At 44.7% G+C, this 23,901-nt stretch overlaps 1 protein-coding gene across 2 annotated transcripts in view; it reads right to left on the bottom strand.

Moving 5' to 3' along the window:
* The window catches only part of SERGEF (secretion regulating guanine nucleotide exchange factor), a 219,698-nt gene that overhangs the window by 190,435 nt on the left and 5,362 nt on the right, over window positions 1-23,901 (bottom strand). For both annotated transcript variants that reach the window (XM_080816890.1, XM_080816889.1), the window contains exons 3-8: window positions 23,739-23,894; window positions 21,642-21,736; window positions 17,824-17,884; window positions 13,103-13,216; window positions 10,300-10,362; window positions 6,251-6,409 (exon numbers count right to left, since the gene is read on the bottom strand). In XM_080816890.1, coding sequence (XP_080673016.1) covers window positions 6,251-6,409; window positions 10,300-10,362; window positions 13,103-13,216; window positions 17,824-17,884; window positions 21,642-21,736; window positions 23,739-23,894 — 648 coding nt within the window. The remainder of the gene's footprint in view (window positions 1-6,250; window positions 6,410-10,299; window positions 10,363-13,102; window positions 13,217-17,823; window positions 17,885-21,641; window positions 21,737-23,738; window positions 23,895-23,901) is intronic.

The following is a 23,901-nucleotide window of genomic DNA, read 5'->3' as shown; positions in this document are numbered from 1 at the left end:
CAGATAAAAATGAATGACTTTAGAATAAGCAAAGCTAATCATTTCAAAATAGTCCTTTAGGCTCGCTTTGACTTTGAACCATTGGGTTTTCAGAGTTCTAAAGCACAAACATCATAAATTCCAAAGCATCTGCTTTAAATAGAGCCCATGAGGTCAGAATCTCCCTGAGCTCGGTTGAGGTTTCACGATATTTGGTCCCAAAGAAGATGGAGTAATACACACTGTCACCCTATTCTAAAAAGGATCCTGGCCCCAAAACAGAAAAATCAGCATTAGATATATTTATAAATTCAAAAAAAATAGTATGAATCAATGCCTGGGCTTGGATTTCACTAATGCTTAGACATCAAATACAATATAATATCTCTGGGTCGGTGACACTTAAAACAAGAAAGGAGAGTGGCTAAGAGCTGGTCCCTTCCACATGTGCCTGCAACTCCCCACTTTAAAGATACAAAAGAATAAAACATATCTCAACTATAAAAGGATATAACCAGGAACCAAGAGGACTATGAGGGGAGGGGAAAAAATTTTACTGAAAAGTATAACTGGACTTCCAGCTTTAATGCTGCCATAAATCACTCTCTCTCCTCTTTCAGTTTTTTCAGCTGCAAAGTGAGGAAGTCTCTTCTTCCATCTCTGATTCTCCAACTTCCAAGACTCTGGGACTTTCTTAGGTGACACTGAAGAAACTGAAGAATCTCAAGAACTCTGTATTTGGGCTTTCTCAGTCCAGAGCCATCGTGAGACCACAAGACTAATTCAGGATACTGCGTGGCTCGGGGAAAGCTTCCAGCATGCCAAAAGCAACCAGATTCTAGACACTCTGACCAACTCCATACTAAGGTCAGGACCTTGTGTAAATCATTCCCCTTGAGATTCTAATAAATCACCAGCCACCAGCACTTAGCATTTGTAAGCATCGATCTTTCTGCACTCGCCAGGAGACTTTTGAATCAACCTGTTACCTGTTCAGAGACATCCAGTCAGCCCCATGGAGACTTCTGTTGGAAGAAGATATGGGGCATGGGATCTCCAGAGAGTTCCAGAGTTTCCAAGAGCAGAGGACACTAACGTGTACTGAACTGACATATGAACCCAGTCCTCATGGATCCTGGAAGCTTTAAGACATCATCTCATTGAATCCTCACGCAAGGTCAACAATATTCCCCCATTTCCCTAATGAGAAAATAAGCTCATTTATTCATTTGTCCAACATGTACTGAGCACCAACCTCCCATCTACCAAGTACTTTGCCAAGCACTGGGCATATAATGCTGAGTGAAAGCAATGTAGCTCCTGCCCTCATAAGACTCCCTGTCTAGTGGGAGGAGAAGCTAGTCAAAGAATCTACAAAAAACAGCACAAAGGAGCAGCTGTAGTGCTTGGAGATGGATAAAAGGGAAAAGTGATGAGTCAGGGGCGTCAAGGGAAGGTCTCCCTGGGAGGCAATGACTAAGCTGAGGTCCGGAAAAAAAAAAAAAAAAAAAAAGGATGTAACTAAGTCAAAATGAAGAAGGAGTGCAGGGATAAGTGTGCCAAATTGAGGGAACATGAGGTGCAAATGTGGTAGGAAATACACAGCGCAGTCAACATTTACAGTGACCGTGTAAAGGCCAGAGTGGACATCGGCTGGACAGGTACCGAGCCAGCACGGTACGAAATGGGGCCAGCATGGCAGGCAGAGGGCAGATTACAAGGGGCCTCGTGGGACCATGAAGGAGTACATTTTTATCATAAGAACGTTGGGAAGCCACTGGAATGCGACATGATGGGACTGTAAAGACCTTCCAACTGAAGTATGGAGAACAGACTGGGGGAGGGGGCTGATTAGGGGGAGTGATTTGGGGAGTGAGTGTGGGAAGACAAGGAGGTCAGAGGCCACAGGCCAATGTGGGAGCCAGGGAAGAGGTTTCAGAGGCCTGACCCACGGTGGTGGCAACAAGGGTGGAGAGAGCTGGGGCTGCCCACAGCCACACAATCAGGACGCCAGCAGAGCGGAGATGTAGAGACCTAGGCCTGTCTGACTTCAAAGCCCCTGCTGCTCTGTACCTTGCCATTTATCCGTTCATTCAACAGTCTCGTTACTAACCCTATACTATGTGCCAGGCCTACGCCAGGTGCTGGGGACACAGCCATGAGCAAAACAGACACTGCTTTCACGGGGCTGACAGCGTAGACGTTAAATGAGAACACACACGGATGTATACAATTACAAACTGGGATGTGTACCATAAAGGAGCGATAGTGTAATCAGAGATCTCCGCAGGAAAGCTATCTCGAAGGCCACGAAGATCCTCCTAACTGTTGGTGAGAAGAAAAAAGCCGCCACTTGCCAGCCTTCGTGTAAGTAAAAGACTTTAGGAAACTCTCCCTCTCAGAGCTGGACACTGAGCATCTCTGGCCTGCTCATAAGGCCTTGGGGAAAGCTGGATGTCTCAAGCTCTGCAGATCCTGTCGACACAGAAGTCCTTCTAGAAGTATCACTCACGCCTTAGCACACTCACATATCCCAACCGCAGGCACCCCTCCCTCACGTGCAGACAGCATTTTAGTTAGATGGGCTCTTTCACACAGATCCACTCATTTGACCCTCACAGCAGCCCTGTGTAGAATGCAGGCAGGCTGTAACCTCCTCCCTGAGAGAGGAGCAAGTTGAGGCCAAGACAGGTCAAGTGACTGGACCAAGGTTGTCAAGCTAGGAAGGTACCCAGATCTGCTCCCAGACCTCACTAAAGCATCTCAGGCCAGGAAATCAGGACTCTAGGAGGAGACGGCTGCAGGTCACTGAGCCTGGGTAAAGTCACCCAGGAGTCCCACGAAGTTCCTGAGAACAATGATCAGGGACATTAAGCAGCTTAGGAAAGGTTTCTAGAATGCAGCTCCTCCAGCCTGAGACACAGGTATCCTTGCCAACTTTCCCAGATTAGAACAGGTTCTCTTGGACTCTTTCCAAGTGACTCTGACTAACAGAGAAAAGTATTTTTCCATCGCAAACACTGCAGGCAGGCACCAGACTCCTGAAGGGGGAGGCCAGAGCCTGCACCCCGGATTCCCATACAGATAAGCTGTAAAGTTAGCTTGATACCGTGTGAACTGCACTAGCCGAGCACCCACCACTGGGGATGCAGGGCAGTCTCAGGCCATCTAGGATGTCTCGATGGTGCCAAGACTCAGATTTGGGGCTAGTATTTCTTTGTGGTGGGGGGACTGTCCTGTGCACTGCAGGATGTTTAGCAGCATCTGGGGTGTCTACCAACGAGGGGCCAGTAGTGCCCCCCAGTTGTGAGAACCAAATATGTCTACAGGAGCACCTGGGTGGCTCAGTGGGTTAAGCCTCTGCCTTCAGCTCAGGTCATGATCTCAGGGTCCTGGGATCGACCCCCCCATCAGGCTCTCTGCTCAGCGGGGAGCCTGCTTCCCCTGCCCTCTTTCTCTGCCTACTCGTGATCTCTGTCAGTCAAACAAATAAATAAAATCTTAAAACAAAACGAAACAAATATGTCTCCAGACATTGCAAACAATCCCAGGCCATAAAATTGTCTGGGGTTGACAGTACTAGCCGAGGACTGTGCAGAAGGGGAAAAGCAGAGTCCACTCCTCTTCCTCTGCTCCTAATCCACCCCTTCCCATCCCACCTAACTGGAGAGACAGATGGCCAGAGTGCAGAAATCCTTCTTTTACTCAGTATCACACAATGACCGCCTTCCATAATAAGCCCGAGAGCAGCCTCTGTGCTGATGTGGCCTGCAGGTAAGTCCCAGGAGCAATTTCTCACTGGAGCTTGTAAAAACAACCAGAGCCAAATAACTCCTTGTTCCATTAATGAGCTGCTTCTGACCCTGTGAGCAAATCTTGTTCCCATTAATTCGAGCCGCTGAGTCTGACTGAACTGGAAACCCTGGGTGTTTCTTCTCAATGACTCTGGGCCAGGGCAAAAGCTGCCACTGCTGCTAGAAGGAGCACAAAACTGGTGAATCACGTAGCGGGAGACTCCCATTTCCCCAAATTCAGTACAAGAGCCAGGACACTCAGACACCCCAGCTTACAACCATTCTGGACTAAGGAGAAAGGGGAAAGTGACAGAGTACCTAAACAAGAGATCTGAATTAACAAGTTAATTAAACAGCTGAAACATTAGCGAAAAATCTCGCTGTCAAGTGGAGGTGGTGATGGGAAGCTGAGCTCTAGAACGACTGGGGTGACTCAGACAGTGTCAGGGCCGCGGGTTCCAAGCTCGCACACCGAGGGCTGGGCTTTGGCCCAGACGTGGAAATCAGTGTCAGTTCCGAGGCTACAAGGCTAGACCCCAAGAAGCAGCATCTTGCATCTCTCGTTCATCAGCTACCTACGCAGTTAGAGGGTTTACTGACAGGCTCAACCAAACTCACGGCCGTTTGGTAGAAGTGTACCTGACTGTGTGGTAGTTCTTTGGAGACTGACTAACCATGAAACGCCCACCTGGTAGCACCCAACTGCTCACACTCCTGCCCCCTTCTAAGCCCCTTCTGCACATTGTATTTCGCTCTACTGCCGCACAGGTGTGCCGAAACTGGGTAACAGGTCGGTCTCCCCCAGTGAACAGGGGGCTCCCTGACAGCAGGATTTGTATCTAGTACAAGGTGTAGTACATAAATAGACCCTCACCATTTGTATGATGGATGGATGGATGGATGGCTGGTAGAATCTTCCATGTCTACCTTCTTAGACCCAGGCCTGTCTATGCATTCTAGTGAGGGCATAGCCCAGGTCTTTTCCCCAACACTGACCACATCGTTCAGTAGGTTCCCAATAAGCAAGAACCGATTTGCTTTGAGACAAACTGAAGCCTTCTGTTCATGAGCCAGTGAGACCAAGGAAAGAGGTCAGAAATCCTAGCTGTCTACATTGACTCATGTGTATCTGAAGATATTTACTCTCTTCTAACTAGAAAGGGAAGAGACAGAAGCAAACAAGACTAACACGGTACTGTCCCTCACAGAGCTCATCGTCTGAGGTAAAAGGCAAATATTAACAATTGCGAATACACAACTACCATGCTCAGTGAGTCTCCTTAGGAAGAGTTTTTGTAGATAGTCCCGATCTTCTAGCAGTCTGAACCTCTTTGAGGAAGTCATGACTTTCCCCTTTAGAGCATCCTCTGAAGTGGTCAATATGGAAAGTTTATTTTACACCTTTGTTATAAAGGCCTGTGTTCCAAAATGGTCACAAAATCTTTTCAAAGACCAATGAAAAGCCTCATAGATATGAGGACTCCCAAGTGTATGTCTGTGTGTTCCAGTGTGTAGTGAGTGGGGCACGCCTGCCAGGGATAACTGAAGGGGAAAACCTACAAAAAGCAGACAGCCCTGCAGTAACTAGCAGTCACTAGGTCGGTACTTGGGAGTCTGGAGATCCAAGTGTAGCTAATAAGTAGGCAAGGGCAGGCAAGGGGACTCCTGAGAACCCCTGAGCTTCAGGGGTCTCTGACACAAGCATAGATCTTAAGAATTACAAATGGCCTGTCTGGGAAACTCTACGTAAATCAGCAGAAGCACTGGGAAGGCAGGGAAGAAGACAGGCCATAAAAAAAACAAACCCAGAGAACAAAATCAGCAATATGAAGACCACAAAAGGAGACAAGCCCTAAGGGAAAGATGAGAAATAAATACTCAAGAAAAGATAAAGATGTCTGAAGCTGGATGGCGTGGCACTGTAAGGTGACATCTGACAGGATATATCAGATGTCTGAATCAATGCATGTGGTTTGTTAGGGTTAATGGAAATATGAATCAAAGTATCACACCAGGCATGATTCAAAATAATGCTCCTGCCTCAATCTTGAAATACGAATCTTTAAGTTTCAGAAGCCTTTAATTTAGACTCAGGTGGAAAGGCAAGTAGAGTCATCTCTTCAGCTAGGACAAGGCAAAAACTTCCCAGCAACCCAGACAAACTTCTCGGTGATGCTTGCTACAATAGTTACTTCTCAAAACCTCAAGGATTTGTAGGGCCAGAAAGAGCCCATCTAACTGAGACTTGCCTCTTTTGGTATAAACCTTTGATCCAGAGAGGAAAAGCTCCGTATCTGGCTGACTGCAGAACCTGATCCCAGAACCTCCCCCATCCCAGTCCATAGAGCATTTCATAGTAAAAACCCACCAACTTAGTCTTGAGCATTCATAGCTGTCTAGACAGCTATCCTCCCAGCCTTCCCCCCCACCCCGCCTCACTGCTCTTACCAACCACAAATTCTCTGCTCCTCTCTCACCTGTCTGAGCAACCAGGTGCGTCCACCCACTCCAGACAGAAGTGACCTTTTCATTCTGAAAACAGTGTGCTTCTATTTTCTGGGGCATAGGAAGAAAAGCAGCCAAGGAAGCCAGTTGCCCATGCTTGTTGCTTCCCCAAACATACAGCTCTCCTGCATCTTAAACAAACAGAAGGGGAACAAAAGAGGTGAAGGAGAATTAGCTCAAAATGATGGGAAATAAGACAAATCTGGGGGGAAAAAATGGTTAAGAGAAGTTGTATTATTCTCATGCTATGACGTTGAATAGGGCAAAGCAGGATACAAAATTCATGTATAGCATGTTAACATACAAGATTGCTATTAATTCTATAAATAGGAAACAAGGCCAAATGTTCTCAGTAGTTTGTCAAGGAATAGGAATGTGTAAGTTTATTTTTTCATTAATTCATTCAACAAATATTCATAGAACATCTGCCAAAAGAAAAACATGTTTCTCCATTTTTCAAAAACTATGTTTATATTGCCCTTGGTTAGGAAAAATATATATTAACTTTTTAAAGTAACAGGTTAAAAGATATATTATTTAAACTTAAACTTTTCAGACCTAAGACTATCTCACGACATGCCCTGTCCAGCAGAAAACACAACGCAGCTACCTCCCATCCACACACACAGCATTGTAGCTCACTTTGAACCTCACGGTGGTCCTGAGGTTTAAGCAGGAACGCCACAGACTGACATTGGGAATTAACAGAAAGAAAGCAAATTCAGAGTCAAGTGACTCTGGCTTCTATTCCTGGACCTGCTAACCAGCTACTGACCTTGGACAAATCACTTTCAAAGCCTTAGTTTCACCAGCTGAAAACCAGAGGGGAGGGCACATGGCCTAGAAGGGCAGACCGTGTAACAGATGACACAGGCCACAAGAGGGACTGGTGGGCCACAGTAGCAAGTCATAGAGCACACACTTCTCTAAAAGGCATGTATGTTCAAAAACATTTTTAACCGGAAGCCAGACCAAATGGATCTGTGAGCTACACAATTCGGCCCATGAACCTATAGTTTGTGACTCCTTAAATGATCTCTAAGATTTTTCCAATCAACCCTAATATTCCACATTTCTACACTGCACTGTACAGCACATAGCACACACACATGGCTCCTAAACACTTGAAATATGACCCGTCCAAATTGAGATGTGTTGTCAAATTAAAAAAGCACAACAGGAGCACCTGGGTGGCTCAATTGGTTAAGTGGCTGCCTTTGGCTCAGGTCATGATCCCGGGGTCCTGGGATAGGATCAAGCCCCGCATCGGGCTCCCTGCTCAGCAGAGAGCCTGCTTCTCTCTCTCCCTCTGCCTGCTGCTCTGCTTGTGCTCCCTATCTCTCTGTCAAATAAATAAATAAAATCTTAAAAAAAAAAAAAAGCAAAACACAAACAAACAAAAACCCCAAAACAAAAAACACGTATCTCCTTAATAGTCTTCATATTGATTACTCGTTGAAATAATATTGTGGGTATATTGGGTTAAATAAAATATATTATTAAAATTAATTTATCTTTTTACTTTTTGAAATGTGGCTCACATTATATTTCTATTTCTATATTATATTTCTACTAGAGAGCATTCTTCTGGAAGCTAAAGCAATCAAGGCTTGGAGATTTAAGTGACTCTCAAGATCACATGGTTAGCAGAAAGCCAAGTCCTCTGCTTCCAACAGCATTTCGTGACCTCCCAAAAAAGCCTTCCAGCACTGCTTGCCATAGGGCAGTCTGGTATAGAGCCAAACAGTATTATTAAGGACATCAGACCAAGATTTGGGGTTCCAGTCCAAGAACTGCTACTCCGTCGCCCTTCCACACCGGCTCTAACATTTCACATTCTGGGCCTGTTTCATCAGGTCTAAGATGAGGGAGTGTAAGTCAGTGGAGTCATTCTGTCACTCAGTTGACCTTGCAGGACTGACATTCTGCAGTTCAATGATGTGAATTTGGTGTACTTCATGCCCTGAGAGAGGGCAACCTCCCTGGACTTCACCAGACTGTACAAAGTAGGGAGATCCCTTACAAGAGAGCAGAGAAGTCCCTCAGCAAAGTCTCAGCCCATTTAATGGACTGGTTAGCTACCAAGCTGCCACTGACGGTGAGTCCATGTGTGTAATAAGCCTTCATTTATCTTAGAAAGTCTAAACCCTCTTTTTGCAAAGACAAACTGCCTTCCACATGCGAATCATTACACTGTTGCACCAGCAGGCACACTTACGTTCTGCTGCAATGCCAAAGAGTTATATAACCTACCACGACTCCGGAGAGAAGGTCTAAAGAGCAATGAACAAAATCCGATGGGTAACAGCTTCAACAGGAAGGAGGGATATGAACCTTGACAATTTTTAACTCACTTTTAAAATATAAAAAACCAATTTCCTTTGTGAATATACTTTAAAAATCACTAAACTTTATACACTGTAAAGGGGTGAATTTTATAGATGAATTATATCTCAGTAAAACAAAAATTCTACATCTATGTTTTAAAAACACCATAAAAGTGTTCCATATATGAAATAATAAATAACTTCACTAATTTTAAGATTTTTGAAGAAAGTGTTAGCAAGCAATGAGGAAATCTCTACGTTTATATAATGCTGGCCATTTCAAACTGACTAGGATAGGGTAGAAATATCTCTTATGATACTCTTAGTCTCAGAAAAGAATGCCTTCCTCAACCGTCACTGACTGTGGGGCACAGACTAGTCACTTCTCACCCTGGGGCCTCCAGCCCTTCCTCTACAAAAGAAGAGAGGGGGCCAAATGCCCACAGGCCATTCACTTCAACTCAACCCTTTTAACATACATGTAAGTCTACCAAATACGAAACATAGGCTAAAAGTAGGCATTTCTTTTATTGGCTGGTTGTCTGAATTTGTTAAATAACAAATTATTGGTAGTTCAGAATTTGTAATGTATTTAAACTCTCACATCATGGCTTTGTAATCTGGAAACAGTAGCAGCTTCTTGGTTGAACTGTATTACACATTTGACATTGAAGAATGCACGTCACCATTAATTATCTGTGATGTGTACCTATGTACACATACACCCTAATTTCCACATAAAACACTCAAAACACTATGTATGAAAGTCATTCCCCTTTGCTCAAAAAAGGTCTGCCTTCAGCTCTGGCCTTACCAAAATAAATCTCTTGGAGCTCTCGTCTCAGTCTACTGGTAGGGATCAGGGCACTCTTGGCTTTGAAAGAGAACCTTTGGAAGAGATAACCTTCACTTCCAAGAAGGTGCTGCTTTGTCAATGGAAAGTTTGTACTGTATTGGTGGGGTGTGTGGAATGATGGAAGGATGCATAACCAAGAAGAGGGATACAGTGTGCAAGAGAAAAAGATTAGAGAGGTGGAGGGATCAGAGAGATGGAACAGATTGCAGAAATGCATAAAAATACAAAATAGATTAGAGAAATATGTGCAAACTCAATTTAGAAAGATATACAGACACAGAGATTAGATAGGAAGATGTGAAGATGACAGGTAAATAAAAATAGAGATAAACAGATAAAGAGAAGATGAATACAGACAGAGCAGAGAGGTATATAAATGCACTGGAAGACAGAGGTGGACGGAACAGGTTGTCAGAGAGCAAACAGCTAAAGGGAACAGACAGCTGTATTAGACACCAAATGGCTCTGGGGGATATGACAACAATGGGCTCTAATGCCTAAGTACTGGCTGTGTGACTTGGCAATCACAACCACCCGGAGAAGAGGACATTCTTGTCCCTACCATACAGCTGAGAGGAAAGGAAGGGAGCCCATGTTTCCTTCCTGTGGATGCCTTACCTATATTTTCACCTTTACTTCTCAAAACTGCCCACAGAGAATTCGGTAGAGAAGGCAATGGTCTTGGAAAGTAAAGTGACTTCCTAAATCAGACCAGGGAAGGCAGCAGAATTCTGACTCCAAGTCTATGCTCCTCCCTCTGTTTCCCAACATCCACCATTCGAGGCGGAAACGTGCAGAACTCCGAACGGCGTGTTAGACTCGAAGAGTGGGTCCCTACCTGTCAGTGAGGCTGAGTGATCCGAGCCAGCAAGAACACAGGTTACTTTAGAATTCTCCAGGCCTACAAAAACCAAAAAAACGTTTGAAAGCACATTTATAACAGAACAAATCGGTCAGAGAAGGGGCTCAGACAGCACCACTGGGCCTGAAAGAAACTTGAGGTAGAGACGGCAGGTCTGAGTCAGCAGCACTGGCCAAGAAGATGGGTGACATCTTCTGGGGACACTGTTTCCATACCGAGAGACTGAACAAGCAAGTAAATACACTGAAAACGAAGGAGCCCGATTTCTCACCAGCAGAGAGGAGAGGAAAGGTTCAGACACAAAGAGACGGAAGGCTAGAATCGCCCATGTCATAGTGGACTGTAATTGCAGAAATGACCATAAGCTCATGGTTTCGAGACAAACAGACATGGGTGTACATATGTGTAAATATGTGTGTGCACACATCTATCTCTTAGCTCTGTCCATGCAAGGGCCTAGAAGCAAGGACATCTCACCCATTCAGCTGCCATCTCATACATGAGCAGGCAAACTCAGGACTCTAAAGAACGTAAAGACAGAACTAAGAATCTGAACCGGACTTCCATCCCCAAATCTAGCATTTTTCCTCCCTTAATTACACTGCCTTCATTGTCCGGTTATAATCTCAATCAGCTCTGCTAGAAACCGTGGTCCCTGGGTCTAGCGTGTGGAGACAGGCACTCTTATTCCATAACTCTTATCTGACACTTCTGTTTAATTAACTAGTATCTTAGTAAAATGCCCCTCACCCCTTTGAGTACCCTGTGGAATGAGAAAGGAACAAAACAGATGTTTCTAGCACATTCACCAGAGAGGGAGCACAGGGCTTCGTGATCTGGCAAGGAGAGGATGTCCAGGGCCGCAGCTCCAAAATCAGCGGCGAGGAGGTAACGATGGGCAAACAGAAAGGGGAAAGAGAGAGCGGGAAGCTCATGATCTATTCCAAGGTCTCATCGGGAAACTCCACCAATCACTCAAAATCTAAGCTGCATCCCCAAACAGACCCAAACAGATCGTTTAAATCAAATCAAAGCACTTGTGATTTCTTCCATATATAGGACCTGTGCTGAAACCGACAGTTCCTACCCTTAAGAAGCTCAGTCTTTGGCATGAGGAAAACATGTAAGCAATTCCTAATAACACAGTACATTGTGCCCTCCACACACACGGGGAAAATGCAATGGAGTTATAAAAGAGAAGACTCTTCACTGAGAAAGCTGTATCTGAGTTAGGACTTGAAAAATTATCAGGAGAGACTAAAGATTACCAGAAGGAATGGGAAGGAAGATATTTCAGGCAGGGCTGACAGCTTGCCCACAGACACAGAGGAATAAGAAAGCAGGAAATGCTCAGGGAGCAGTGAATACCTAGATGAGGCAGGAAAAAAGTGTTTGGGAAGTATGAGTTTATGGATGTGTTCAAGGTCATGTGCAGTGGACTGCCTATCCAGCATCCAATACCCGCTTCTGCTTCACCATCAGTCCCCTCCCCAACTCTACCCCTGGCTTCAGGGTGCCACCCTCACCCCAGCTAAATGGGAGAGCCCCCAGGACTTAGGAAAATGAGAACCACCCCAACACCTGTGCAGCACTCCCACTGTGGCTTTCCCTTCCCTTCTTTCCCCGCTTCCTATCCCACCTGCAAAAATTCCTCCTTTGTTCTCACCTGGAGGAGAGCAGAGGTTTACTATGTGGGTTCTTCCTACAGCCAACCCTCAGGAGACTGGGGCACACAGTAAGAGAACAAGAGAGGAAGAGAGGAAAAAGAGGAGAGGCAGACACGGTGTTATACAGAGAGAGAGACAGGGACCCACGGTGAGAGTGTAGAGCAGAGGGAGAGGCGGGCAGGGACATCAGCTAAAAGAGACTGAGCCCCAGAGTGAAAAGCAGAAAAGAGAAGTGCCTGGATGGCTCAGTCAGTTAAGCGGCTGCCTTCAGCTCAGGTCATGATCCCAGGGTCCTGGAATCGAGCCCCAATCAGGCTCCCGGCTCAGTGGAGAGCCTGCGTCTCCCTCTCCCTCTGCCTCCCACTCTGTCTACTTGTGCTCTCTATCTCTCAGTCAAATAAATAAATAAATAAATATTTTTTTTAAAGAAGGGGGAAGCAGAAGAGAAAGCCCTACAGGCTAAATGACCAACAAAAACAGACCAGACCCATGGGCAGAATGATCACTACCCACTCCTGATGTGCCCATGTAAAGAGACTTCCCTACAGAACATTCTAGGCCCCTCAGTCTACATCCTCGCTCATTCCTGCTCTCCTTTTGGGAGAAGGACCTGGGCTTGTAAGGTGCAGTCCTTCCAGGTTCTCCCTTGGGATGTGCCTGCCTGCAGAGAGGGTGCCCCCTCATGTGCTCCCAGCCATGAGGGAGCTTAGCTGAGCTGACCTTATGCAGCGGCTACCGTGCCTGCTGAGTAAATCCAATCCGGGATTCAGAATCTAGAGGCTCACTGTCACTACACATTATCTCTAAACACCTAAGTCACATCTCCCAACCTAACTTTTAACAGTTCCAGAGCTACCATTCTGATCTCCACTTACCTGACCTGCATGTACCTCTCAATGGCCTCCCCCTCTGGCAGCGAGGAGGGGTCCTTTTACAGGGTCCACAAAAATTCTAACAAGACTAACACACAGACTAACACAGAGACTGAAGACAGAGGAACTAAGAAAACAGCAAAAGCAGTGTAAAGAGTAAACTCCATTTACCCATTTTCTTCATACGTGTGTCACTATTTCTTGATAAAGAATATAGGACTCAAGAAATAAGGGCCTTACCTGTCACTCTGCTGGGTTCCCTTGCTGTCAAAAACGGTGGGAGAGTCTGCCCAGGGCACAACCGCCGTCCAGATGATGCCAAACCGGTCCCCCACTGGAACACGACGCCACTTGCTTCCCGATGGAGCACAAGAGGAAAATGAGAAAATGTTTACTAGGATTAAGACCGGATCACTCTTGGGGCTCCTGGGTGGCTCAGTGGGTTAAAGCCTCTGCCTTCAGCTCAGGTCATGATCCCAGGGTCCTGGGATCGAGCCCCGCATCAGGCTCTCTGCTCTGCAGACAGCCTGCTTCCCCCTCTCTCTCTGCCTGCCTCTCTGTCTACTTGTGATCTCTCTCTCTCTCTCTCTCTGTCAAATAAATAAATAAATAAATAAACAAAAATTTTTTTTTAAAAGACCAGATCACTCTTGGAGCCCCATGCTGTGGGGGATTCTCAATGCATTCTCGGTTAACACACCTGATACGGAGAAGCATAGTGCTTCCAGGGGCCCTATGACTTGGTTACCACCAAGCCAATCACAAGCCCAATCTTCAGGGCAATCTAAGACCATCAAAGAAAATTCCCACATATTAAAACTCCTTCCAAAAAGTTCCAGGACACTCTTCCATAGTCAAATTACTGAAATGACCCCTTGTTCATGACTAACCTGGAAGGACAACTCAAACTCCAGACCCAGCAGGAAAGAACCTTGAAGATTATCAAATCCACCGCTCATATTTAGTAGACAAGCAAACTGAGGGCTTGAAGACACGATGCGCTCTGCCCAAGGTCACACAGGGAGCTAGTAGCAGAGAAAATACTAGGACTCAGCTCTCCTAATGTCTAATGCAGTGTCTTTTCTACTATACCAAGATAAATGCACTGATTCCTAGTTACCAAAAAAATATATACTTATGACTGCAAGATAGTTTAACAGCCACTCCTTTAAGGGAATGGCCATTTATTTCCCTATCCAGTGAATCTAGGTCATGTGTCCATGTTCTGAACATCACACAAATGCATGACACTTCATATATTTAATCTACAGTCACTCCTCTGGAAGAATGCTGTAACCCACAGTCCTTTAGACTGTAAACACACCAGCCCGCTTTGTGAAATGTAAGTGATGATGATTAGCAAAACACAGTGCTGAAATAAAACAAAAACTTACCATCTCTTCCACAAATAAATTGCAAGGGGGAGAAAAGGGGAGGAAAAAAATGTATAGATTAAAAGAATCTTGTGATATCTGATAAGGGATTAATATTCCAAATATATAGAGAACTCCTAAAACTCAACAACTCAAAAAATTAAAACTGATTCAAAACTGAACAAAAAGGACTTGAAGAGACATTTCTCTAAAGAAAACACACAGATGGCCAAAAAGCACATGTTAAAGAGGCTCAACGTCACTAATTATTAGAAAAATGCAAAACAAAACCGCAATGAGATACCACTTCACACTCATTAGGATGACTGTTAAAAAAAGAAAAAAAAGAAAACAGAAAATAACAAATGTTGGCAAGGATGCAGAGTTATCTGGAACCCTTATGCCTACCGGCAGAAATGCGAATGGTATGGCCATTGTGGAAAACAGCAGGGCAGTTCCTCAAAAAGTGAAAAACAGAGTTACTACACCATCTCAACAATTCTGCTTCCGGGTGTGTCTCCTACAGAACTGAAAGCAAGACCTGGGAGTGCCATTTGTACACCCATGCTCATGGCAGCCTTTCCCAATAGCTGACACATGGAGGCAATCCAAGGGTTCATCAACGGGTGAACAGATATGCAAAATGTGATCTGTCCACACAATGGAATAGTCGTCAGCCTTAAATAGGGACCACACTACAACATGGACAGACCTTGAGGACACTATGCTAAGTGAAATAAGCCACAAGAGGACAAATACCGTACAGTTCCACTCACAGGAGGTACTGGTGTGAGTGGTCAAAATCACAGAGTCAAAAAGTAGAATGGTAGTCGCCAGGGGCTGGGGGCGGGGGCAGTTATTATTGTCTGTGGTTCCAGGAGATGAAAAGAGTTCCAGAGATGGATGGTGGTAATGGTTGCACAACAACATGAATGTGCTGTACACTTAAAAATGGTTAGGATGGGGCGCCTGGGTGGCTCAGTGGGTTATGCCTCTGCCTTCGGCTCAGGTCATGATCTCAGGGTCCTGAGATGGAGTCCCGCATCAGTCTCCTTGCTCAGCAGAGAGCCTGCTTCCCCCTCTCTCTCTGCCTGCCTCTCTGCCTACTTGTGATCTCTCCCTGTCAAATAAATAAATAAAATCTTTTTAAAAAAATGGTTAGGATGGTACATTTCATCATGTGCATTTTATCACAATTAAAAAATTACAAGGAATAAATAAATATTTTTAAAAGAAGAGACACAATATTCATATCCACCACTTGCAGGACAGACATCATTCAGATCCTGACTCAAACAAACTATTAAAAAAAATATTTTTGGGATAGCTAAGAAAATTTAAACACCGAATACTTGATGATCGAATTGCAGATTTATTGTTAGTTTTTCGTAGATATGATGGTGCTCTGGTAACGGTTTCAGAAAGAGTCCTTATCTTTTAGAGATGCCTACAGAAATATCTACAGATTAAATGGGAGAGAGGAGGACTTACAATTAAGTCCATCAAATACGTAATGGAAACTGCAGCTATGTAACTGGACAGAAATGTATACATAAGACTAGCAATTACAGAAAGTTGGTAGGAAAGGGGGAATTAAACCAATAATAGGCAACCTTCCAGTCCTGCTAATTTCTAAAAGGAGAAACAGCTTATAAAAATGTAATCACTATCATACAACTCAGCAATCACTCTCCTGGGCATTTATCCCAGAGAAATGAAAAGTTATGTTCACATAAAAACTTGTCCACAAATGTTTATAGCTTTATTCTTAATAGTCAAAACCTGGAAACAACGAGATGTCCCTCAATGGGTGACTAGTTAAACAAACTGCATTGCTGTGGGCTGAACTGTGCCCCCCAAAATTCCTATGTTGAGGCCTTGAACTCCAGTGTGACTGTACTTGGAGAGAGGCCTGTAAGGAGCTAATAAAGGTTAAATGGGTCGTAAGAGTGAGGCGCTCATCTGACAGAACTGGTGTCCTTATAAAAAGGAGAGGGGTGCCTGGGTGGTTAAGTGAGTTAAGCCTCTGCCTTTGGCTCGGGTCATGATCTCAGGGTCCTGGGATCGAGCCCCACATCGGGCTCTCTGCTCAGCAAGGAGCCTGCTTCCCCCCAACTCTGCCTGCCTCTCTGCCTACTTGTGATCTCTGTCAAATAAACAAATAAAATCTTTAAAAAAGAAAAAGAAAAAGAAGAGACACCAGATATCTCCCTCTCTCCGTGAGTGCACAGAGCAAAGGCCCTATAAGGACACAGCAAGAAGGCAGCCAGCTACACAGTCAAGAAGAGAGGCCTCACCAGAGAGCAACCCTCCTGGCATCTTGATCTGGGGCTTCTAGCTTCTGTAACTGTAAGAAAATTGTTTAAGCCACCCATCTGTGGTATTTCATTGTGGCGGCCTGAGATGACTAATTCAGTGGTACGTCTATACTGGGGAATACTACTACCCAGCAATAAATAGGAACCAATTACTGACACACACACTTTGGATGACTCTCCAGGGAATCCTGCTGAGCAAAAACAGTCAACCCCAAAAGGCTACATACTATATGATACCATTACTGTACAATACTGTACGATTCCATTATGTAACGTTCTTGAAATGACATTACTGTTGGAGAACAGAAGGAGGTCAGTGGGAAGTGAATGTATAAAAGGTATAGACAAGGGTATGTAAAAGTGGGTGCAAGGAAAGGACCACAGGCCGGTGGTTATGGCGCTGGAACTGTTTGTACCTGGACGGTAGCAAGACCAGCTGTACTGAGCTACACTTTCGTAAAACGTCACCGTGGGGAGAAGCTGGGAAGAGAGTGAGTGAGATCTATTTCATTTCTTGCAACTGCATGTGAATCTGCAATTATCTCGAAATGTATTTCCTACAGGAGCAACGTCTAGCCCCAGGTGAGCATCAGTACCGAGCTGCACCAGACCCTTCCTTGCCCCCTCCAGCCTCCCCTGGCCATGACCAGGAGCAGAGAAACGACCCAGGGAGAGAAGAAAGGCTCACTGCTCTTCTGCAGGCCACCACCTCTCTCCACTTGCCACTGTCACCCTCACGCACACTGTCAGCCCGAGGTCCATCACCACCCTTTCACTGGACAGAAGGCAAGTTCATTGGAAGCTTTGACATTAATAAACATTAAAATCCGCTAGGAACGCAGTGCAGTTCACAGCAAAGACTGTGGGCCTTGGAAATGAGATCATTCCAGACTCTGTTCCCAGCTCTACCTCGGACCACCTTATCCCCTATGCAACCTTAGACAAGCCCTTGAGTCTCTCTGGGCCTCAGCGTCTTCACATGTAAAAATGGAACTTGCACCACAGCGAGGTTTTAAGGATTAAATAAGGTATGGATTAAATCAAGAGAATCTAGCAACGTGCCTAGAACATAATAAGGAGCTAGGAAACCTCACTGCCTTCCTCCCAACCTGCTAAAGGTTTCCCACATGACTTTGGTCTTACGTCCCCTCCTTTTAATCAGAAATGCAGCACAGCAGGACACCCTGAATTAGTCCTTAAAGTTTATTACCTCTAAAGCTCTGTTTCTCCTTATTATGAACCTATTTTGAAAATAAAGCAAAATGATCACCTGTAGCAGCTAAAGCATGCCTCAGTCCAGCAGCAATGCAAACAACCTTCTCTCTCAGGAGCTGTTGAAAGAAGGAAAGAAGGAAAAGGACTGAGATCTTAGAATCACCCATCTGCAAAATGTTACATACTTATGCCCTGATACAATGCAGCACGGCCCTCATTACACAACCTCCAACATTCCCATTCCTAAACCCCTCTATTGTATCCCTAATACATCTTTTAAAGATCATCTTTTAAAAATAAACGTATCACAATGTGTCTCAGGGCTGCAAGGGACCTTCAAGGTCATCCAGTCCAGGGTTTGGCAAATGTCTTCTATAAAGACCAGATAGTAACTATTTTAGACTCTGCAGGCCATACTGTTTGTGTCATAGTCTCTGTTCTGCCGTAGTAACATAAAAGCAGCCACAGACAGTACATGAATGAAGGGGCATGGCTGTGTTCCAACAAAATTTCACTTACCAATGGTTCTAGCTGGATGACCTCTGATCTAGTCCAAGCCCCATCCAATGCCAGAACCCCTCCACAACACCCCAGGAAATCATCATCCTACCCCTGCCAGCCAGCTGCCTCCAGTGACATGGGCTTCCCAACCCCAGGTGCCTGTTCTGTGTTTCCACCATTCCATTTACCTCCTGGGCTGCCTCTGACCTCTCACAATGCTCTCCAAATACGTGAAGACCGTTGTCATGTCCTCTCTAAGAGGTCTTGTAGTAGCCTTAAAACCAAGTCCTCAAATTCCTTGAAACCCATCCCTTCAAGTTGTGGAGCCTAATTCCCCTCTGGCTGAATATGGGCTGGACTTGGTGACTTGGTGACTTGTCTCTGGTGACCAGGATAAAGAAGTGTGAGCGGTCTAGAGACAAGGTGATAAAAGGCACTGCGGCTTCCGGCTTGGCCTCACTCTCGAATCTCTCTTGGGGGAAGCCAGATGCCATGCCTGCACAATCCCATAGAGAGGCCCATGTGACAAGAAACTGAAGCCAACTGCCAGGTGAGAGAGCATGGTGGCGGAACTGCCAGCCCAGCCCAAAGCAGACAGTGTGCAATCCTAGCTAACATCTTGACCATGACCTCATGAGACCAGCTAAGCTGTTCCCAGATCCCTGACCCTCAGAAACTGAGATAATAAATGCTTGTTGTTTGAAGTTGCTAATTTTTTTTTTTTTTAAAGAGAGAGAGAGGGAGAGCGTGTGCTCTTCACTCCGCCCTCCACACTACCCCTTCTGGCCCCTCCCTGACACACTGTTCTGACCTTCTGCCATTCACTACCTCCCCAATGATCCCCTCCCACTGACACTTCTACCATTTCCTTATATTCCAATCATAACTAAACTGCGAAACCCTGATATTTTATCCTTCTACACCTTTGCTCACAGTTCCTTCTGTCTGGTCTACTCTTTTATAGCTACTCTGTGCATCTTATCTCAAGACACGTAAACTTTGACTCAACTTTCAAGATTCAGCATAACCTGTTCTCACTATACCTCCCCCTAAAAAGAGTTAAACAGTCCCTCCTTTGAGGCTATAGCTACATCCACCACAGTTTTAACATGGCAACCCATTTAGATGTTTCTAGATCTAACATGTACCACTAAACTCCAAAACCCTGAAATGCTAAGATTGGATCGTGCTCACCTTTGTCCCCATGGCCTAAACACAGAGCCTATACACAACAGTTGCTATTAAATAAATGAATTTCTCTTATATTTCACTTTGGCACATTCCTCCTCTATCCCAAAGGAAACAGCCTGACAAATGTTTTCACCTCCTGATTCTGTCATCCAACATATTTTAACCATTGTTCCCTTCTGTCTTCTTTAACCATGTGACCTAAGCTAAATTAATTATAACATACGTAGGTTCTTCAAAAGCCATTTATTTGTAATTTGCAACTTAACACTTCCTGTGACAGGGACCGTAGAGTCTAGATTTCTGTGCATACCATGTGCTAAAGACTGAATGTTTGTTTTCCCCTGAAATTCATACACTGAAACCTGTTACCCAATGTTATAGCATTTGGTGATTAGGTCATGCAAATGGAGCCCTCATGAAAGGGATTAATGCCCTTATAAAAGAGGCCCCAGAGAGCAACTCTGTCTGGCAAAATGAGTGTCTATGAACAAGGAAGCAGGTCCTCCCCAGACACCAATTCTGCTGATGCCCTGATCTTGGACTTCTCGTCCACCAGAAATGTGAAAAATGTTTGCTGTTGAAGCCACCCAGTCTTTGGAATTTTTGTGACAGCAGCCTCAACACTCTAAAACTCTGTGGTGATCATGACCTCAAATAATGTCCCACAGACCAGCAATTGTAATTCAGCAACATGACCATGCTCTCGCCAATGAAAACAGATCGTCCACTCTGAGTCAGAGTTTAAGAAAATTAGCTAAATGTGAGCAGCTGAGGTGGTGAAACTGATTTTAGATCCCAGTATATTTCTTTTAAAATTCCACAGGCTTGGGGCACCTGGGTGGCTCAGTCAGTTGAGCAACCGACTCTTGGTTTCAGCTCAGGTCAAGATCTCGGAGTTGTGGGATCGAGCTCTGCTGAGCTCGGAGCCTGCTTCTCTCCCTCCCTCACTACCCCTCCCCCCAAACACACTACCCCTCCCCCCAAACATAGGTTCTCTGTCTCTGTGTGTGTGTCTCTCTCTCAAATAAAGAAATCATTAAAAAAATTAAAATAAAATAAAATTCCACAGTCCTATTGTGACCACTTGCATACAAACTTCATAAAAATGTATACGTTTTAAGTATGATGCAGTGGAAAGAGCTCTGAACTAGGGCCATGAGTCCTGTCTAGGACCCATGCTACCCAGGAGGAAGCCACTAGCTACACACAGCTACCAAGCAACCGAAATGTGACTAGACATGAGTAGGCTGAACTGAGACACACTCTGAGAACAAAATGATTTCAATACGAAACAGAGAACACAAAGTATCTCATTAGGAAATGTTAACATTAGTGACACATATGAAATGATAGCTGGAATAAATTGGGTTAAATTAAAAGTTATTAAAATTAATTTCACCTACACACCACAATATGAGTGAAACTTAAAAACATCATGGGACATGAGAGAAGCCAGACACAAAAAGCCACATATTGTATGATTCCATTTATGTGAAATGCCCAGAACAGGCAGATTCACAGAGAAGCTGAGTGGTGGCCAGGGGCTGGGGGAGGGCAGAAGGCGAAGTAACTGCCATCGGGTACACAGTTTCTTTCCTGGTGATGAGAATGTTCTGAAATTAGATAATGCTGATGGCTGCATGTCTCTGTGGTCTACTAAAAACCACTGAATTATACATTTTTAAAGGGTAAATTCCATGGCATGTGAATCACATCACAATAAACCTATTATTTTAAAAATTAATTTCACATTCTTCTCTTTAGTCTTAAATGACACTACTAAAAAATCCTAAATTACATATATGATTCACACCACATTTTTATTGGGCACTACTGGCCTACCATTTGCTGAGCTTAGTGTCTTTAGGTAAGTCACTTCTATCTGGACCTGTTTCTAACCTGGTTCCCATTGTTACTAATCTTAGAATTGTAAAATGTCATTAATGTCTTTGTAACATGTATTACCTTCACTGTTTCATTTCACAAAAATTTGTAACATGTTTGAGGACTAACAGGTTTTTCACTCACAGCCTCCACCAACCTATTTTTTCCTGGGAGAACCTAGGTTTTCCAACTTAAATTCCAACTAGCCTGTGGGTTTTCAGGGACCCAATCCCTGAGCTAGGGAGGGAAACACTTTAACAGAACGTGGGTCAGCTGCATATTAGGTACTATCCTTACCTCAATGGCCTGGGGAACCACGCATCTTCGAGGGCCATGAGGAACTCCTAGCTGGCCAAAGCAGTTGGATCCACATGACAAAACTTGACCACTCTCTGCAAAATTCAAATACTTCAATCATAATCTAAGAAATAAGATATATGTGACCAGTGGGTAAATGCGGAAGGATGGGAAGAACAAAGGGAATGAGAGGAGGAAGTAGGGCCTCAGATTCAGCGCATTCAAACCACAGTCCCTGCTTTTTCCCTCTAGGAATATAAACACAAGGCACTGGGCTGTTTCACTGATTCCCCATCCCACTACCTAATTAATGGCAGCTTATCTGTGTAGAACATTCACCTGCTACCCGGTGCCAGGCATCATCATGCATCACAATCACAATTTTCATTATTTTAACACTCCAGGCCTCTCTCCCTGGCCTTCCCCAGCTCACTGCTTCCCAGGGAAAAAGGGATAACTTGGCCAGCTGAGAAGTTTGGGAGAAGGAACAGGACACATGTTGCTTGGCACCTTCCTCTCAGGTACTCTGGCTTGGGGCATAGTAAATGCTTCACCTACAGAGATAACCTAGTGTTTGCAGAATAAGTTTTGCTCAGAGGAGTGTTGCAGAGCCACTTGGTCTGACCACTAAACCTGTCCTCCAACGTAGCCTTTACCAATAGTGTGATCTCCAGCTATCTGACCGCTCTTCACCTCTCTCACAATTGGCTCCAAAAGTGAGCAGACAACAGAGTGTTAACCACGGACAACCTACAACCCCAACACAGCCCACGAAAAGCACTTCAGAAACCATAGCTATTCTTTAGAGTTATTACTACTAAATTCAGCCCACATTACAGAACCCCTCTGCAGAAGAGATGGTGATGTCTGAGCAGGGTTTTAAAGAAGGGATAAGAGTTCATCAGACAAAAGAGAACAATGTTCTGCATGATATTTCTAGAAAGAAAAGTATGGGGAATGTGGAGAATAAAAGACAAGGCAACAAGAGGGATAGGCAGGGAACAATAATTTTTTTTATTATTATTGACATATAATGTATTATTAGCCCCAGGGGTACAAGTCTGTGAATCGTCAGGCTTACACACTTCACAGCACTCACCATAGCACATACCCTCCCCAATGTCCATAACCCAACCACCCTATTCCTACCCGCCCCACCCCCAGCAACCCTCAGTTTGTTTCGTGAAATTAAGAGTCTCTTATGGTTTGTCTCCCTTCCGATCCCATCTTGTTTCATTTTTTTCCTTCCCTACCCCCCACATTCCCCCGCCCTGCCTCAAATTCCTCATAGCGTAGAGATCATATGATAATTGTCTTTCTCTGACTGACTTATTTGGTAGGGAATAATAATTAAAGCCATGTGCTAAAAGCCTGGGTTCTGAGCTATGCACATGAGAATCCACAAGGGTGGGTGGGAGAGGATATGGTCAGAAATGCCCTTGCCAGAGGACTGTGTCCAAGACGGAATCTAATCAGAAACTCTAGATGTCCTTTTCCATACAGAATGACATGCTACACAGGGAGGGAAGTATGCTACACATACTTCCAGGGAGAAGTCAGCTGGACAAAAAGTAACTATTGCTAGCTGTTCCCAAGAGCATTATCCTACTAACCCTTTGGCCATATCCCTCTACATCCTATTCTGCTATCTGGTTTTGCAGAGACCAAACAGTTCTGCCCAACCATACTTAATATTCTTTTAAATTCTTCACTGGGGAAAAAGTTGTCACTACGGTTGTATGACTTCTGACTTCCTCATGCTTCCCCACCACGGTCCCCCACGAGTAGCCCTTAGCCAGCATGAGTGGCCAGCTAGCCCAGGGACACAGCTATCATGAATTTCTAGGACAGGAAGTAGCCACCAAAGTTAATCTAATCCATTCCCCAGTTTCTGGCAAAGAATTGTCTAGCCCAAAATTTTGCTGTTCAAACTCCTCTTGCAAAGGGCGCCCACAACCTTCCTCAATGACCAGAGAGAAATTTGTATGTGTGTTTACACATAAAGAGGCTTTTACTTAATCAGAAGGATTGCTACCATCAGGCTCTTCTCACCCAATGCCTCTGCAGTGATAAAGATTTACCCAAGAGTGAACTCACCTGCGAGAATAATGGTAAAATCCCAGCCACAGGCCACCTGTAGGATAGGACAGGCAAGGAGCGATCTGCAGGCAGTAAAATACAGAACATCTTCTGTGTGACCAAGCCCCAGTTGCCCATCTTTATTCAGGCCACAAACAAAAAGGCCTCCACCATCTGCAAA

The sequence above is a fragment of the Martes martes genome (assembly GCF_963455335.1).
Source record: "Martes martes genome assembly, chromosome: 10".
Classification (NCBI taxonomy): Eukaryota; Metazoa; Chordata; class Mammalia; order Carnivora; family Mustelidae; genus Martes; species Martes martes.
The sequence above is the reverse complement of the archived record's forward strand: the minus strand, read 5'-3'. Positions and strand labels throughout refer to the sequence as shown.